The sequence below is a fragment of the Triplophysa dalaica genome, chromosome 15 (genome assembly GCF_015846415.1).
Source record: "Triplophysa dalaica isolate WHDGS20190420 chromosome 15, ASM1584641v1, whole genome shotgun sequence".
NCBI classification, from domain to species: domain Eukaryota; kingdom Metazoa; phylum Chordata; class Actinopteri; order Cypriniformes; family Nemacheilidae; genus Triplophysa; species Triplophysa dalaica.
The window spans coordinates 152,850-171,737 of NC_079556.1; the positions used below are offsets into that span (position 1 = coordinate 152,850).

Below are 18,888 nucleotides of genomic sequence, written 5' to 3' on the forward strand. Positions count from 1 at the left end.
CTGCCTGCTCACGAGCGACGATTAAAAGTCACAAGCTTGAAAAAAGGCAAAAAACACACATATTCTATTATAAGTATTAATTTAATTTAATATTTTTATTTTATTCAACACTGTCTGTCTTTCTGACCACTCTCATCAACATTGTGTGTGTGTATGTGTTTGTGTCTGTATTATTGTGTGTGTGTGTGTGTGTGTGTGTGTCTGTCTGGTTGTGTGTGTGTGTGTGTGTGTCTGTTTGGTTGTGTGTGTGCGAGTGTGTGTGTGTTTATGTGTGTCTGTATTGTTGTGTGTTTGGTTGTGTGTGTGTTTGGTTGAGTGAGTATGTGTGTGTGTGTGTGTCTGTATTGTTGTGCGTGTGCATGTGTGTTTGGTTGTGTTAGGTTGTGTTAGTGTCACAGCTGACCTCAGCATCATTAGGAGAATTGCTTTGAGCGTGTGCTGTGTGTTGTCAGAGCACAACCGTCACTGGAGGATGAAATCTGTGCCATCTGACGTTCAGGGATTTATGGGTTTAGACAAAATTGCTTTTCCCAGTGTGGAGATTAAACTGTGGATGTTGACTGGGCAGATCCCTGCGGTCCTTCTCAGCTTCACTACCAACAGAACAATGTCCACAGATGGAGGTGTGATGACATGCTCGAGTCTCAAAGTGTCTGGAATCTGAAGATTGTCGATGTGTTTGTCACCATGCGGCTGGAAACACTACTTGTGTTTGTTTGTGTCAGTGTGTGGAGCGCTACAGGACACAGATCAGCCCATATAACAGGACACAAAGTGGACACCTACAAGCAAAGCAGGTACACATTCATCATCTGCAGCAATAATAATAATACTACACTCATTTGTACAGAAGATTATTATTATAGAAGACTGTTGAAGAACATCACATCAGATGTAGATATCACACACAATGATTGTCAAGTACACTTTTCTACAGTAAATGTTTGAGTTCATGATATGATATGTGTCTCTGAACTGAATTCATGTTGTGTGGTGGTTTGTTGTGGTGGATTTCTGCTGAGCGGATTCACCATTGAGACATTTCTACATTTGTGTTCCCTTATGAAGCAAAAAATATATAAATATACTGGAAAATATAATGCAATATATGAGATGATACAGTAAATAATACATATTTCATATATTGGAACCAAATCCTTATATTTTTCAATTTATCAAAGCAACAATTTCCTATGAACTATTCAATCTTTTGTAATATTTGAATATACTAACAATGTGTTCATCTCTATATTTTCAAATATATATTAAAGAATGTTATATATTGACAGTTAATGTACAGGGAAGTATAAAGTGTTCCACTACAGGTTTAGAAGCACATGAGAGTGAATGAGGACAGAAGTGTGATTTGTGGCTGAACTGTCCCTTTAACCACATGAAGTCAATCTGAACTTCTTGTAAGAAAGTTTTCAGGACCATTGAGTTCATGAAGGTGTTTGTCTTTCATCGGTCAGGTTCCGGAGAGAAACGAGTGTGAATGGACAGAGTCAGAAGTCTGGCAGGTCAATAAACATCTTCAGTTCAGTCACTAGAATACTGTTTGCTGTCAGGTGCAGTGTCTGTAGATTTCAGAAGTTTTGTTTTTATCAACGTTTCAGCCCGATTTTCAGAAGAAGTCCAGACATGACCAAATCTCCCATCACTAAATCAGAGCAGCTGTTGAGAATCGATGACCACGACTTCACCATGAGACCGGCGTTTGGAGGTGAGAACACGATGTTTAAACACGCTGTATTGGTTTCTCTGTTCTTATTGGATGACGGGCTGTGAGGAAACACTAAATAAATATCCTGACATAAAAGAAATCAAAACACAATGAGAGATTCATTTGACTGATAGCTTGTTTATTGTATGGGTCAAAGTTGATATATTTCGGGAGAATTGTGAAGTCTTTTGCCCTCAATAAAAGAATTGAAGATCTAGTGAGCGGACTAATGGGTGTGTTTAGATGTTGTTCGCCTCAATTGTAAGGTGCTTTGGATAGAAGCGTCTGCTAAATGACAAAATGTAAAATATAATTGTTGTAAAGAAAGATTGTCAACCCTAACTCTAGAATACAGTCAACAGATGACCTGAAAACTACTGTATAAACACACCTCAATACACCTCTGAAAACACAGTGATGTCCTGGTCCACACTGGTCCTTTAAAGATTCTATATGTATAAATAGAAGATGTTGCTGCTGAAGAAGAGATTCAGTTGAGCAGCCAATCACTGACCAATCAGAATCAAGCATTCAGAGACGTTCACACACATTATCTCATGATGATTGGTGGTGTGTGTTAGTGATGTTTAGGGGTTTGTTTTCGTAGGATCTGTTTTGAGGTGTAAAACCTTTCTGAATTCCTGAGAGATGTCATCGATGTTTTTATTCTCATAAAGTGTTGTTGCAGACTGCAGCTCTGTGATTGGCTGTCACCTGTGACCCACTTGTTTCTCACAGCGAATCAGAGTTAAATAGGCCAGAGATTTGAAAAGGGTTTTTAAATCCGGTCCGTTCACAGAAAAAACCCACCGCCTGAGGGCTTCATCACAGCGAAAAGACAAATGAACACAAAAGAAAGAAAGAAAGTCCTTCCCACTCATCATTTCAGTGTTTTATGAACTTTTGCAGGACCTCCGATACCTGTGGGTGTGGATGTTCAGGTGGAAAGTCTTGACACCATCTCTGAGGTGGATATGGTGAGTTGACTTTATGAATCTCTCCATCAGGTTCTTCTGAAGCGTGTAACACGTGAGCGGCTGGCGTGTGGATGTCAGAAGATGAAGTTGACGTGAACACTACAGTATTGAAGATAGATGCAAACACACAGTCAGTGGAAGCATAAGACGTGTTTTATCAGGAGGCTATTAACCCTCGATGTCTCTGTCAGGACTTTACCATGACGCTGTATCTGAGGCATTACTGGAAAGATGAGCGCTTGTCCTTCCCCAGCACCAACAATCAGAGCATGACGTTTGACAGCCGTCTGGTGAAGAAGATCTGGGTGCCCGACATGTTCTTCGTTCATTCCAAACGCTCCTTCATTCACGACACCACCACAGACAACGTGATGTTACGAGTCTATCCCGACGGAAACGTCCTGTACAGTCTGAGGTAACATAACAAACACTCACACACACACGCGCGTGAGACTGACGGCACATGTGTGTATGTGTTCTAGAGTCACCGTCACCGCCATGTGTAACATGGACCTGAGTCGCTTTCCTCTGGACACACAGACGTGTTCTTTAGAGATCGAGAGCTGTACGTACAGCGCATGAACACAGACATGTACACGCGTGTCTTCTCTTCTGTCGTGTAACACGCAGCACATGTGTTGTTGTTGTTGTTGTTGTTTAGATGCGTACACAGATGATGATCTGATGCTCTACTGGAAGAAAGGCAACGAGTCTTTGAACACCGATGAGCGGATATCTCTCTCTCAGTTCCGCATCCTGAAGTTTCACACCACGACTAAACTGGCCTTCTACAGCAGCACAGGTCAGTGTTGGGCAGTTCCTCTAAAAAACAACTTAATTACTAGTTAATAATGACATATTCAATAATTTAATTTGATTACTGTACAAATGACTCTCTGCACAAGTGTTTAGTTACTTATTACTAATGACTTTCTATATCCTACATCAATGAGTTCAGTGATTTATAGACATGAAACAGCTCTTTAAATTCATTCAAGTAAATAATATAAAACTTCATAAAGTATTATTATTTACTGACCAAAGTATTACAAATGTGAGAACTATACAATAAAGAATGCATTTTAAAGTTAGACTTTGAATCTTCACTAGAGGCAGACTTCTATTTCTTCTCTACTCTTTATAAAAACACGAACTTATCTCTTTATTCTGTGTTAGGGTTATATGAGACCATTCTTATTGCTCTTATGCTTTTTTTGTCCTCATGCTGACCCAATTGCTTCCATTGCTTACCCCACCTGTAAGTCGCTTTGAATAAAAGCGTCTGCTAAATGACTAAATTTAAAAGTAAAATGTAATCTTGATGTCAATTCCACTATTGCAGACACATATATTACACACAGTCTTTAGTTTAATTACATGAGAAGTAACTGTAATTCAATTACAGACACATTTTGAGTAATCCCTTACTTTACTTTCAAGGGAAAAGTAATTAAATTGCAATAAGAAATTACTCAGTAACTAGTCACACACACACTCAACACTAGCACAGATAAAGTAACACACGTTCACCAGCCAATCAGAACGCAGCACATAATGATAGATTTCAATTCAACCACAACCTCAAGTTCTGATGGCAAACATTCAGCCGTGTAAACACTGATCCTGAGCCTTGAGCGGGAATGAAACAGAAATAGACTGAAACTATGAGACTAAATTAATCTGTAGGATTTGATTGGTCCAAAGGATAATGTCATCCTGAAGCAGAAATGAGATGAATTCATATGAATGGTGTTTCGTGTAGAATGGACTTCTGGTCTTCTGTCCTGTGAGCTTGTTTTCATTTTCTGATGTTTCTGATGATGGAGAACACATGTGATTGATGATGTCACGCGTGTGTGTGTTCTGTGCAGGCTGGTATAATCGACTGTACATTCACTTCACTCTCCGTCGACACATCTTCTTCTTTCTGCTGCAGACCTATTTTCCAGCCACGCTCATGGTCATGTTGTCCTGGGTGTCTTTCTGGATCGACCGCAGGGCCGTACCTGCACGAGTTCCTCTGGGTAACACCTGCATAAAATCTCTTCTCGTCTCAAAGCGCTCTCTGCCATCCAACGAGAAAAGATTGCGTAGCATTTGAGTGAGACTAAATGATGTGAGGGCTCGGAGTTTAGGATGGATGAGTGTGATCTAGTCAAATACACATTAAGGTCCATGGAAACATTACGCACCAAGTTGGTTAGTTGTGTGTGTGTGAACGTAAAAAAAAGACAGTGTGGAAAATGTCAAAAAGCACTGAACCAACCGTTACATGAATGTAGAAAAAGGCAATATTTGATCCAACAACAGGCAAAAAAACACCAAACCTTTTTAAAATGTGGATCTATTCAAATAGAGGGTTTTCACGATGCGTCAAGTTTGCCAAACTGGCGGCACTGAACGTTAACAATGCCACAGAACCCAACGGAGCTCACAAGTTTCCATGATTAATGCTGCTGAAAATGCTCAATTAATGTCTCATCGGTCAGACCGGGAAAAAATCTGGAATACTACCCGTAGGCACCACCCATTAACCACCTGTTAACTTTAGTTTGTCAAAATATCGCACCCTTTCCTGCTAACCAAGTCCTGCTCTATATGTTTTAGCAGCTTCCACGTGTTTTTTCTGTGGTTTAGACATCATAAATTAGTCTTATGTAGTACATTTACCGTGCAATCCATGCTGTTGTTTAGATCTTAGTATCTCCAATATGGCCGCCCATCCGGGTAACTGACCAAACCTTGACGCAGGTGCAAACCCTCTATTTTGAAAGAATATGATCAACTCAAATGACATTTAGATTTTGTAATTGAATACCTCATCCAACAATATATACAGTAGATAGAGGATTTTTCTTTGATCACACCCTTACAAAAATTAACAATGTTTTTTTTACAAGTGTATTAACCATGGTTTTTTGGTGCATTGATGACTTAGGGCAAAACAATTGTTTTACTACAGTTGTACTGTTGCTTACTATGGTTTTTACAAAAAACATTGATTTCAAAACCATGTTTATTGTGTGATAACCATTGTTTTCCTACAGTTACCATGTTTTTTGGTTTTAAGTGTAGTCAATTTTCATAAGGGACACATCAGCGGTCGCAGCTTTACCTGAGAAAGATGTTTTTGTGTTTGTATAGACATTGAACTCTCATGCTGAATGAATCTTTGTTGAAACACATTATGTGGATGTGGATTTCAGTCAATGTTTGAGTTGATCTTGAGATCTTGAATCATCGAGTTTTGATCGCAGGCTTGACAAAATCTGAGCTCAGTTTGACAAACTCAAACTCTTATGACATTTTTCTCCTGAGCAAACACAAAAGTGAATGTCATTAATAAGTTTCTAATGGTAGGTTATGAGGTAAAAGAGCGTTCTCTGTGACACACGCAGGTATCACAACGGTTCTCACCATGTCCACCATCATCACGGGAGTGAACGCCTCCATGCCCAGAGTCTCTTACATCAAAGCTGTGGACATCTATCTGTGGGTGAGCTTTGTCTTCGTCTTCCTGTCGGTCATCGAGTACGCCGCCGTGAATTATCTCACCACCGTTCAGGAGCGCCGAGAGAGAAAGCTGAGAAATCAAGTGAGGTCACAGTCAGTTGGCTTGAGACACATGTGGTTCTTCACTTCCTCTAACACATGTTGTGTGTGTTCCTTGCAGCTGCCTTGCACGTGTGGGATAGCAAACCCAGAGGAAGATATGATGATGACCGCCTGCTACAGCGACGTAGATCCCAACACCACGGGAAGTTACGGGATGCCGGAGAACGGAGGCCGTCAGGAGCGCATCATGGCTCAGCTGACGCTGGCGAAGGGACAGAGGACGGGTGGAGTCAAGAGCACGCGAGGATACGTCAACATCTGGATCGATACTCACGCCATAGACAAATACTCCCGAGTGATCTTTCCTGGAGCTTACACACTCTTCAACATCATCTACTGGTCCATCTATTCTTAACTTTGACTCTGAAACGTCGGCACGTGTAAAACCTCACAACTATGAGAGAAAGTTCAGCGCGTCTCTCCGCCTTTATCTTCAACTATATGGATTGTGTCACAGATGTTTACAGCGATAGGTCATGTTCATACTGTATGTCTGCTCATGCTTCTTCATCTGGACATGTCATCTCAACATCCACGTTTGTCAGATCCCTGGAATGTTTCCAGGGTGGTGGATATTCTATTATATCAATTATGGTTTTTGAATATGTTCAGTATGTTTGTAATGTGGATTTAGGGGGAAATGCAGTGATTAGGTATAATGGCATAGTTTATTTTTGGGATTATGTTCTATTTAGCAGTGGGTAAACAAACAGAATTAAACGTGTGTGACTCTGATTCTGAGGATGGTTTGTAATTTCCACAATGACACGTCAATGGGACCGCCGCTCCATGTCTGTGAATACAAAGGACTTTCAAAGACAAGGGTTCTCTACTGAAAAAAAACGCTAAATCCGGTTGTCTGATCTGAACTGGTCTCGCAGCCTGGGTTTAGTTGGTCACATCAAGCTGGTTGGCCGGTCTTAGCTAGTTTAAGATGGAAGTGGCTAGATAAAGATGGTCAAGCTGGTCTTCCAGCCTAACCCTCACATAGACCTCTCTTAAACCAGCCTGTTTCACCAGATTAATCAACTAAAACTAGGCTGTAAAACCAGCTCAAACCGTCTTGGGCTGCTTTTAGCACTTTTTTCAACTTTCATCACGTTCTTAATATAGATTTTTTTCTTTTAATAACACTGTGATATTGTTAAACAGTATTAAAAAATGTTTTAACCGTTTGGCTTGTTATTTCTAATATCTAATGGCGTGGCCTCACCACAGGATATATAATCCTGACAAAGTTGAGGCAATTTCTCCCCTTCCGACAATCAAAGGCATAGTCCTGATTATTTGAATGGCTCTAAAGATGTTCTTATCAGATTTCATGTGGTGTGATGTGTGTTTAGAGTGATTGAACCTGATTGGAAGAACATCAGAGCCGCCCCGGATCACAAATTGTCAACATGTTATGTTCATGAATATATTTGAAAGCGGCAATCCTAAAAAACCCTGAGGACAAACGCTTAAGAACTCTATTGATGTTCAATTCATTCAAATCAGTTTTATTAATACAGTGTTGTTCACAATGTTTCATTGTTTCAAAGCAGCTTTACAGGAAGAAAGACAAAAAATCTACTTAAGTTAGTATTGGGATTCAAATTTTACTTTGCTCTTGGTGGTTGACAGAGATGACCTGGGCTGGAGCTGATGGTCAGTTAAATCCACAGGACCTCACAGCAGGATGACACATGAAGTCCATGGGTTCTCACAGGAGAATGCCGCATGAAGTCAATGGGTTCTCACAGGAGGATGACACGTGAAGTCCATGGGTTCTCACAGGAGGATGACACGTGAAGTCCATGGGTTCTCACAGGAGGATGACACGTGAAGTCCATGGGTTCTCACAGGACGATGACACGTGAAGTCCATGGGTTCTCACAGGAGGATGACGCATGAAGTCCACGGGTTCTCACAGGAGAATGACGCGTGAAGTCCATGGGTTCTCACTGGACGATGACACGTGAAGTCCATGGGTTCTCACAGGAGCATGACGCATGAAGTCCATGGGTTCTCACAGGACGATGACACGTGAAGTCCATGGGTTTTCACAGGAGGATGACGCATGAAGTCCATGGGTTCTCACAGGAGGATGACACGTGAAGTCCTTGGGTTCTCACAGGACGATGACACGTGAAGTCCATGGGTTTTCACAGGAGGATGACGCATGAAGTCCATGGGTTCTCACAGGAGAATGACGTGTGAAGTCCATGTGTTCTCACAGGAGGATGACGCATGAAGTCCATGGGTTCTCACAGGAGAATGACACTTGAAGTCCATGGGTTCTCACAGGAGGATGACACGTGAAGTCCATGGGTTCTCACAGCAAGATGACACATGAAGTCCATGGGTTCTCACAGGAGGATGACACGTGAAGTCCATGGGCTCTCTCAGGACGATGACACATGAAGTCCATGGGTTCTCACAGGAGGATGACACGTGAAGTCCATGGGTTCTCACAGCAGGATGACACGTGAAGTCCATGGGTTCTCACAGGAGAATGACACGTGAAGTCCATGGGTTCTCACAGGAGGATGACACGTGAAGTCCATGGGTTCTCACAGCAAGATGACACATGAGGTCCATGGGATCTCACAGGAGGATGACGCATGAAGTCCATGGGTTCTCACAGGAGGATGACGCCTGAAGTCCATGGGTTCTCACAGGAGAATGACGCGTGAAGTCAACGGGTTCTCACAGGAGAATGACACGTGAAGTCCATGGGTTCTCACAGGAGGATGACGCATGAAGTCCATGGGATCTCACAGGAGGATGACGCATGAAGTCCATGGGTTCTCACAGGAGCATGACGCATGAAGTCCATGGGTTCTCACAGGAGGATGACACGTGAAGTCCATGGGTTCTCACAGGACGATGACACGTGAAGTCCATGGGTTTTCACAGGAGGATGACGCATGAAGTCCATGGGTTCTCACAGGAGGATGACGCATGAAGTCCATGGGTTCTCACAGCAAGATGACACATGAAGTCCATGGGATCTCACAGGAGGATGACGCATGAAGTCCATGGGATCTCACAGGAGGATGACACGTGAAGTCCATGGGTTCTCACAGGAGGATGACGCCTGAAGTCCATGGGTTCTCACATGAGAATGACGCGTGAAGTCAATGGGTTCTCACAGGAGAATGACACGTGAAGTCCATGGGTTCTCACAGGAGGATGACGCATGAAGTCCATGGGATCTCACAGGAGGATGACGCATGAAGTCCATGGGTTCTCACAGGAGGATGACGCATGAAGTCCATGGGTTCTCACAGGAGGATGACGCATGAAGTCCATGGGATCTCACAGGAGGATGACGCATGAAGTCCATGGGTTCTCACAGGAGGATGACACGTGACAATCAGCTTGTGCTGCTGTAGTGTGTAGTTTCCTCTGGACTGGTCTCCTGATGATCAGTTAGGTCCACAGGATCTCACAGGAGGATGACACCAGGTGATCAGAGAGAGAACAATTAGCATAGCTGCTCTTCATTTACTTCCAAAAAATAGATAATACTGGTACTGTATGCATCATATGTAAGCTTGGCTGAAAAGATGTGTTTTTAATCTAGATTTAAACTGGGAGAGTGTGTCTGACCCTCAGATCAGGAAGTATCAGGAAGGATATTCCAGAGTTTAGTCACAAACAAGAAAGCTCAACCTCTTTGGTGGATTGAGTTATTCTAGGTGTTCTCAGAAGTCTAAAGTTGAGTGATGGTAGAGAGCGTGATGGGTTGTAGTGTGACAGAAGCTCTGTTAGATGAGCGTTAAATGCTTTAGAAGTGATGAGAAGAACTTTATGGTCTATACGGTATTTCATGGGCAGTCAGAGGATAAAACTGGTGTTATGAGGTCACATTGTCTAGACCTCTTAGCTTCATTCTCAACTAACTGTCATATGTTTACTGATGACGCAGGACAATCGTTATCATGACTTCAACCAAACCATTTTCTTTGTTTTCCTGTAAATTTACAGTCAAAAGCATTCCAAACACATGGGTCCTGTCCGAGTGTGCTAAGAACAATAGATGGAACAGGACCGGGTCTCACCTGTAGGTGACCTGTAGCTTTCTTCCCTGTCGGGACTTTGTTTGAAAATCTGTTTGTGTGGTGTGCTTGTCTTCATCATATCGCAACGCAACCAAAACGATTACATACATTTTTCCTCCTCGTGTTTGTGGTCTTTCAGTTTAAAACTTTTATAAGATTTAAAGAATCCTTTGGTGTGGCCCGACCTTAAACATCAAATATTCAGAGTGAAATGAGTAAAATGAATGTGAAAGATGAACCGATAAGAACAGATGGTGTTCACAATAAATGATCTTTATATCAATTCAAACCCAGTTGATTCTACATCTTGCTGAAATGTAAGTCGTTTTGAGGAATCAATCTGTTATTTTATCAAGTGCATTCATTCAATCCCATGATGCATCACAAGAACACGTGTGCAACATTGACACTTATGCTTGTTTTCATGGGCTTGAGTTTGCATCATTCAATGATTTACATTTGTTGTGTTTTATCCTGGAGGCAATGAAGAGTATTTGACAAGATGACATGTTTAAAACAGACTTTATTCATCAGAAATGAACGGTGTTCCTAAGCTGGACCGATTGATCAGACACGCATCAAATATCCCTCAAATCTGCCAGATGTCACGACGGTAGAAGTCTCAGTTTGTGCGCCGATACAGAAAGCGCTCAAATAAACATTCACGACAACAATGTGATATCAAAGAGAAACAGACAGTGATGACATCATCGTCCTGTCCTCCAGTTACCCTGTCTCCATCCACCTCTAGATCCACCCCCCCACCTGTCGTAGGCCCCTCCCCCTCTTCCATACCCGCCCCCTCCGTAACGTCCAGCCGCCCCTCGGCCCCCTCCATCGGTTCTCTTCTGCCAAACGGGCATCTCCGGCAGAGGGGCTTGAATCTCAGACGGCCGTCCACCGCGGTCAGGAACGGCTCCCATCAGAATCTGAGGGTTCAGTTATCAGCACTTACAAACACGTGACGTAATCACCGCTCATGTAGTGTGGGCACAATAGACGTCACCTACTTTGTTAACAGTGCAGGTGGTCTTCTCTCGGCAGGAGCCACTGCTGGTTTTCACCACGTTGCAGATGTCGTCTCGGGCAGCAAGCACATGAGCCAGACTGACGGAAGACTTGAATGATAATGAATATCTCTTTGACTGATACGCCCCGGCCATTCTGTCAGTTCTCACCTGGATGACAACACATCAGCACACAAAAACAATGTTGCCTCAATTGCATTTTGTGTCGGAAAGACGGGTCTGCTGGTGAACGAATCAAAGATCAGTGTTTCTGATGCTGCATAACATCAGCTCAACACTGCTTTACGCTGACAATACAAATCAACATGGGCACAAACGTGATGCGTTCATGAGGAATGATGCGATGGGTTCATGTTTGCAGTGAAATGTAAAGTATAATTGAAGAACTCAGTTTCTGTGAGCTTGACTTTATGGTTACAGTGGTGGTGACTCTGAGGAAGTGTATGTTGGTGAGGATGTTGACGTGCCTTGGCTCGATCAGACCAGCTGAAGGACTGTACGGTGACATCCAGACGTTTGATGAGCAGACGCCGTCTACACTCATACTGCGCTGACAGAACGCTGTTGATCTCCTCCAGTTTACTCTGATGACAGAAACACACCTTCAATAATCCACAGTCACTGTCTGTCATGTTTTGTTCCTGTGAGAATTGACTCGCCCTCATGTTATCAAGATGTGTATGACACACTTTATTCATCTGAAAACAAGTGAAGGTTTTTATAACACACACCATCTCTGTAGGTTCTTTATAATGCAAGTGAATAGGACTCAAAACGTTGAGGATAAAAGCAAAAACATCATAATAGTAATCCATAGAACTCCTGAATAACAAGTCTTCTGAAACATAACAGTAGACGCACACGTATGAACAACAAACACAGAAAATATGACATCAGGACGATGGGTTCACATCGTAGAAACCTACAGAGATGTCATATCATTATTATTATATTAACCTCAGCTGATGACATGAGGGTGAGAACATGATGAAAAAGTGATTTTTGCTTTGAGGTCTTAAAGGAAAAGACTGAGATCTCACCCATTCGTCAGCATCGAGTGAACCCTTGAATGCTGGATGTCTGATGTGTGTTTCTGGAAGATGTTTGAGTAAAACACACACCTGAGACGAAAAACACAACTATCATTTCAACATTTCCTACATGAGAACTCAACAATTGTGTAAGGTAAACATACATATAAAGTATGTAGGGACTTAATTCACTTATTAAAGCAACACTTGGTAGTTTTTCCACTTTAAAATAATGTTTATAAAATGATTTCAGTGACATAACAACTCTTAACCGGAGGAATTATACTGTTGCTGCTAAACAAGCAGTCTCAAAGCACGTCTGTAAGTTGTGTGTTGGGGTCTGTACACACAGCTATATCCATCCCCTGTCTGCTGAAGAGTGCCACATGGTGTCCAAACCACGTTCTGCATTCAGCTTAGTCAACAAATTCATGTGTGTCGTGCTGCCCAGAGTGAAGCTTACACAGACACATTATTTACTACACCAGTTACAGACAATTACACTTATCAACCACATGAGGCCACCCCTGAGCAAACCTTCTACAGTGCTGCTTTAATAAATGTCTAGTCGATTAAATGAAACATTTTCATGATGCTGCAGATCAGTTTTATAAACCTGTAAAGAAAACAAAACTGGAACGAATCAGATACGAGACGTTTAGATTATTATGAATAATGCTTCAGTGTTTGTCAGTCAGCTGCAGTATTGTGTTATTAATCATCTTTTGAACGAGTGAAGATCTGTGTTGTGTCGGAGCACCTGTTTCTCTACGGCAGTGAGCACATCTCTGCTCTCTTGTCTGATGGGATCAGGTAGATTCAGAGTTTTACATATTGCTCGGAGATCCTGGAGAGACGTGTCCAACTGCACATCTGTGTCAGGCGCTGCTTTACTGGACAACATCTCAGCAGCTTGAAGCTCTGACGCCAGAAACACTAAGTGATAAAAGATGAACACAACACTGAACATCATCTGCTGTAACACACATCACTGTCCACTCCATCATCCTATAGAAATAAACACCAACCCAGACTTACAGAGGATCTTCAGATGGTCTCTTGTGTCCTTCACGTCTACGTTTGCTAACCCAGAGGTGACGTCTTTATACGGGCAGCAGAAGTCTGTCAGCAATCTGCTGAGGTCCAGCCTCCATCGGTCAGGATCATCTGCACACAAACATGAGGCCTCTGTTGATGTGTTTGTGGTGTTGTGATGAATCAGTGCGTGTACGTGTGTGTTTGTGTCTGGTGGTGTACCTGAGAACAGTGACTCTCCTGCAGGTGTGTCCGTGACGTGGGTCAGTCTGGTTAACAGGTGTGTCAGTAGACTGACATATTCAGGTGAGCTGAAGCCCCGCCCACACGAAGTCAACAGAGACTCTTCATCTGACAGCGGCCCTTCATACCTGACAATAACAAAAGCATACATATCACACATGAATTAGACGTTTACCTGTCCTGTCATAAGATCATCAACGACTGATCGTTTAGAAATAGATTTTAGAAGTAGCCCCACAAAAGTGTGCATTTTGACAGATCATGATCATGAGAGTATACATGTAGAATTGTATTTTAACGGGGCAGTAGTGACAGAAGTCTTAAAATGAAACCGGTGTTTTAAATGACAGACTTTGATGGTGCATTACATTAATACATCCAGTGATGTCATATATTGTTGTCTCTCAGTGATGTTAATCTCTTCCTTTGCATGTGAAAAGGGTTTCAGTCAGTGTTATCGTGTTATTGTGTGTGTGTGTGTGTGTGTGTGTGTGTGTGTGTGTGTGTGATGTGTATGAACTGTCTGTGCATAAACATAAATTATACATCATCATAAACATCATTATATCGTCCTCGTACATTACTGCTTTAATCTTTATGTTGTGCTGCTGAGTTTCACATCAAGCAAATGAAGAATAAACTCACCCGACCTGATCCAAAACATCGAGTATATCGCTTTCCATATTAAATCAACATTATTATTTATTTATTTACAGATCTGAGAGGAATCCATTCATGTACACAAACACGCGCACGAGCATCTGCAGCTGCAGTGCGTCACTCAAACAAGACCGGAAAGAAACGAGATTGAACCAAACTGGGTTCCGTCAAACACCCTCATGAAACTCAGCATATTATTCATACAGGCTCCGCTTAAATATTCTTAAATAGATCACTTTATTTTATTTTCATACTTCAATAGAGTTTAACATTATCTCAATATAATCCGGCGAAGTGATGAAACATGTTTGTGATAAAAATACGTGGCACAACATGCTCAAGTTAGGGTATAAGTCAGATTGCATGAAACACCGTTGCACCATACCTTTAAATAATCTGTGGATATCTTCAGGGAATTTTCACAACTACATTTTTATAAAAATCTCTAAACTGTTCATATCATAATAATAAAACTATGGTGAGTATTTACATCATCTGATCCTCGACCCAAAATCCATAATGTGACACGTATCATAAGTTTTGTGATCCGCTGCTCCACTAGTACGTCACATTAATGTTTCTCATGACTGATATTTACATCCTAATCGGTGTCCCACGGGTGGTACATCTCAACCTTTTTTAAATAATATTTTTTTTGATTAATATTTTTTTTCATTATAAATTTTTCCCCCTTTAATTCATAATTTCTCTGCCAAAACATAAACGAACTCTGACAAACTATATATCCTTGGAAAGCTGTAAGTCTCTAGTTTTCAAATCCTTTGTCCGTTAAATTGAGATCTAAAACTAAATAAATATTGATAAACTATATATCACTGCAAAGCTCTCAGACTGTAGTTTTCAAATCAGATTTTTTTTCTGAGTTGTGATTGGTCAAATGTAGTAATTTAAGAGTTATTTAAAAGAGCTATGGATTCACAGGCGGGTGTTTACATTATAATAACCCAATATCTTACACAAAACTATACATCGTTTGAAAACTCTAAGTCTCTAGTTCTCAATTTCCTTTTCCGTTTTGTGATAGGAGAAACACAGTAAAGGTGTTTGTTGAAATATCCCCTGTACCACAGCGGGACCAATTGTTGTGAATGTGAACGTTACATATTCATAACTTCAAAATTATATTATAAAACTGAGAAGAAATCTCAACCTATACATTTTTTAACAAATTCTTGTGGGCGTGGCAGTAATTTAATAATTTGTCAAAGAGAATTTCAGCAACAATGGAGCATTCATGACACCTACTGACCATTTGTGGTACAGCGGTTCATTTTTTGTTTTATTATATCAGCTTGAAATTTGAAACATAACTTGTTAGAAGTGTGGCTTTCATTTCTGACTGTTTTAAGTGAAAGGAATTGTGTTTTTAGATTTTTAAAGTCATCCACACACACACAGTAAATCAGTGAATGTAAGCAACATTACATTAGGCAGTAATAACAAAGTAAATAAGGCAACTCATTGCAGTTATTATTTTTATTCTCAACAAATGTGGTCTGAAATCCAAAACTTAAAATATTTTGTTAATAAAACAAGTTGTCAAAACATACAATTTCAAGTTTACTTAATGAACAACAGAACCAAATATTTTTTGTTGGCCAAACATAACTAGGTAATAGATTGATTATTAAAAAATAAACACATTTGTTTGTACTTTACTATGATCGCTCATTTTCTCAAACAGATCAAAACTCTGTTTGAGTATCTTTGTAGCAGTTTGTGTTAAGTGCTTTCATATGGGTTGTGCTGTTGTGTCATGCAGTCACACTTCAACATTGAACACACAAAGCTCAACCAATCAAAAACCGTCATTCATTAAAAAACTCTAAACACAAAAGATAACTAACAGTAACAACTAGACATTTTCTAAAGAAACTGTGACTGATGCTTTGGTGGCAAACCTCGAAACTAAGGGGATGACAATTTAAGTACAAATGAATGTAATCAACCTCCATGACTCGTAATAGAAGAATGCTGGGAACATGGGAACAATAACATTAAAAGTTTGGGATGGATTGTTAACAGAGAAGCACAAGAAGCTGGTATTGCAGACTGGGACGTGAGTCCAAATGTTATATTACCAAGGATACCACCATGGATAAATCCAATGGCAAAAATTGATTTACAAATTCAGATGAAAATTAACAATGAGAGAGATACCCCAAAGAATATTATCGCACAGCAATACTTAGATCAGACTTATTCATCATGGTTACATATATAATTTAGTCATTTGGCAGACGCTTTTATCCAAAGCGACTTACAGTGCACTTATTACAGGGACAATCCCCCTGGAGCAACATGGAGTAAAGTGTCTTGCTCAAGGACACACTGGTGGTGGCTGCTGGGATTGAACCAGCAACCTTTTGACTTATGAGTTCAGTGGTTTAACCCACTAGACCACCACCTCTCTATATATACTGATGGTTCTAAGGATCCTATCTCTGGGAGACAGCAGCTGCTGCATGTATTCCCAAGTTTCAAACAAGTATTAAGAAAAGAATATCTGATAATATATCTGTGTTTGCAGCAGAATTAGTTGGCATGATGGTAGCACTCCAGTGGGTTGAGGATGTAAAACTAAGATTAGTAGCAATATGTTCAGATTCTTATGCAGCAATTACAAGCCTAGTAAGTGGAAATAAAGCATCAATGCAAGACATTATATATGAGATTCTTGCAAGTTTATTAATAATAAGTAGTGTTAGCTTAATAGTGTTCGTATGGGTTCCTGCTCATGTGGGATTGGAGGCTAATGAAGTGGTTCATAAACTAGCGAAGCAAGCTGTAAAACACACAGAGATAAATATTCAAGTGACTCTGGGCAAAAAAACCTAACCCTAAAATAAAAGAATTCATAAACAATAAATGGCATGAAGTATGGAACAATGATAGCAAGGGTAGACATATGTATAGTATACAGAAACAAGTAGGAAATGGAAGAAGTGTTTTTAGGAATAGAAAAGAAGATAAAATCATTCCTTGCATTCGAATAGGGCAGACTAGATTAAATCATTCATTGTTCAAAATAGGAAAACATAAAACGGGTAAATGTAATTATTGTGATCAGGCAGAAACAATTGAACATGTTTTAGTAAAATGTATAAAATATGTAAAGGAAAGAATAGAACTTATGAAGGAAGTAAGTAAATTGGGTGTAGTATCATCTAATATGGAAAGTCTATTGAAAATACATGCAGACAAGAAAAAATATACAGTGTTATTATGAAATATTTTAAAGCTATTGGAGTAGACAGGAGAATTTAAAGTAATAGGTTTAAATAAGTTTTTTTTTTGAGTTGTTAATTTCTAGACGCTTATTAGTGCTTCACACTCCAGTCCAGTTGGTGGCGGTAATGCACCGAAAGTTGGTTTGCCAACCAGCATAAAACACCATTAGAAGAAGAAGAAGAATGCCCCGGATGATACGGACCTATCAGAGCTTGCATCGCTTCAGCAACGTCATCAGGTGTACTGTAATCCTCTCAGATACAACTGAGCGAGAGACTTTATTGGGTTACATTGTGCGTGAAAGGGAAGTAATCGTTGTTCATATCTCTCGTTACTATGTAGAAAGTGCGATATCGTTCTTGTGCTGTTCATGTTAAATATAAGCCTAACTGTGTTGATATAACTCGGTGCTCGGTTCTGTACATTCCTAAAAGCTTTAGTGCTGTTCGCTGTAAGATGTTTATCTGTAAGATGTTTTAAACTGTTGGTATTACCTATCCGCATTATTATTAGACGTGTGTTATGTAACAATACTCGTTTACACGGGAATCCATGTTTAGTCCGGAAGGCTGCCGGTGTTATGCTGAAAAATGCACCCCTGCCAGATTATGCACCCCCTCATCCCCACAATGGTTAGGGTTAGGATTAGGTGTGGGGAGGGGAGTGGTTAGAATTAGCCAATCAGACAGCGTGTGTTTGAAGGGGGTGCTTAATCTGGCAGGGGTGCATTTTTCGGCACAACACCGCTTTTACAACTTTGCATGCTGGTAGTGCCCCCTTGCGGACATTTTTTCGGATAATTCCTCATATATATATATATATATATATATATATATATTGAATTAGTACTGTTGTATGGTAATTCTGTTACTGTTCATTGTTTAAGATATGTTTAAGGTGAAAACATTGTATATTCATATGATTAAGTTTATTCTTGGTTTAACTTGTTGCAGAAAACCACATCTGTATATCCACCAAGCTCTTCAGTAAAGAGGACATCTTTCAAACCTTTGTCGAGTGCTTAATCCTGACCTAAGAATCCATCTCACTCAGTTCTTACCGACTATCGTGTTTCATACATTCTAATTTAATCGTCAACGAACCCCCTTATTTCAATGAATGTATGGGTACATTATTAAGTTAATAATTCAATATGTTTTCTTCCTGTTTGTAAAAAAGTCAAACTGATGAAAAGAGGAAATCAATAAATGCAGGTGCATGAACACAAAAATACAGATGAACTTTCATACCATATAGAAAATCTTTTTTTTATTGCTC

General features: G+C 40.4%; 2 protein-coding genes across 3 annotated transcripts; one reads left to right on the top strand and one right to left on the bottom strand.

Annotated features, from left to right (window-relative positions):
• The first annotated feature begins 232 nt into the window (after positions 1–232).
• On the top strand, positions 233–7,395 carry LOC130436486 (gamma-aminobutyric acid receptor subunit rho-1). 2 transcript variants are annotated; one of them, XM_056767149.1, is made up of 10 exons: positions 233–797; positions 1,473–1,520; positions 1,617–1,723; positions 2,633–2,700; positions 2,892–3,115; positions 3,183–3,265; positions 3,362–3,502; positions 4,572–4,724; positions 6,099–6,295; positions 6,374–7,395. In XM_056767149.1, exons 1-10 carry the CDS (start codon positions 634–636, stop codon positions 6,668–6,670), a joined length of 1,482 nt encoding a protein of 493 aa, XP_056623127.1. In that variant the 5' UTR covers positions 233–633; the 3' UTR covers positions 6,671–7,395. The 2 variants fall into 2 exon arrangements, with proteins under 2 accessions (XP_056623127.1, XP_056623128.1); XM_056767150.1 differs by having other exon boundaries at positions 4,637–4,724.
• A 3,471-nt stretch (positions 7,396–10,866) lies between these two features.
• On the bottom strand, positions 10,867–14,478 carry fam98b (family with sequence similarity 98 member B). Its single transcript, XM_056768084.1, has 8 exons — positions 14,344–14,478; positions 13,678–13,826; positions 13,459–13,587; positions 13,181–13,356; positions 12,430–12,510; positions 11,857–11,973; positions 11,372–11,539; positions 10,867–11,290 (listed from the first exon to the last, which is right to left on the bottom strand). Exons 1-8 carry the CDS (start codon positions 14,379–14,381, stop codon positions 11,069–11,071), a joined length of 1,080 nt encoding a protein of 359 aa, XP_056624062.1. The 5' UTR covers positions 14,382–14,478; the 3' UTR covers positions 10,867–11,068.
• Positions 14,479–18,888: the final 4,410 nt, after the last annotated feature.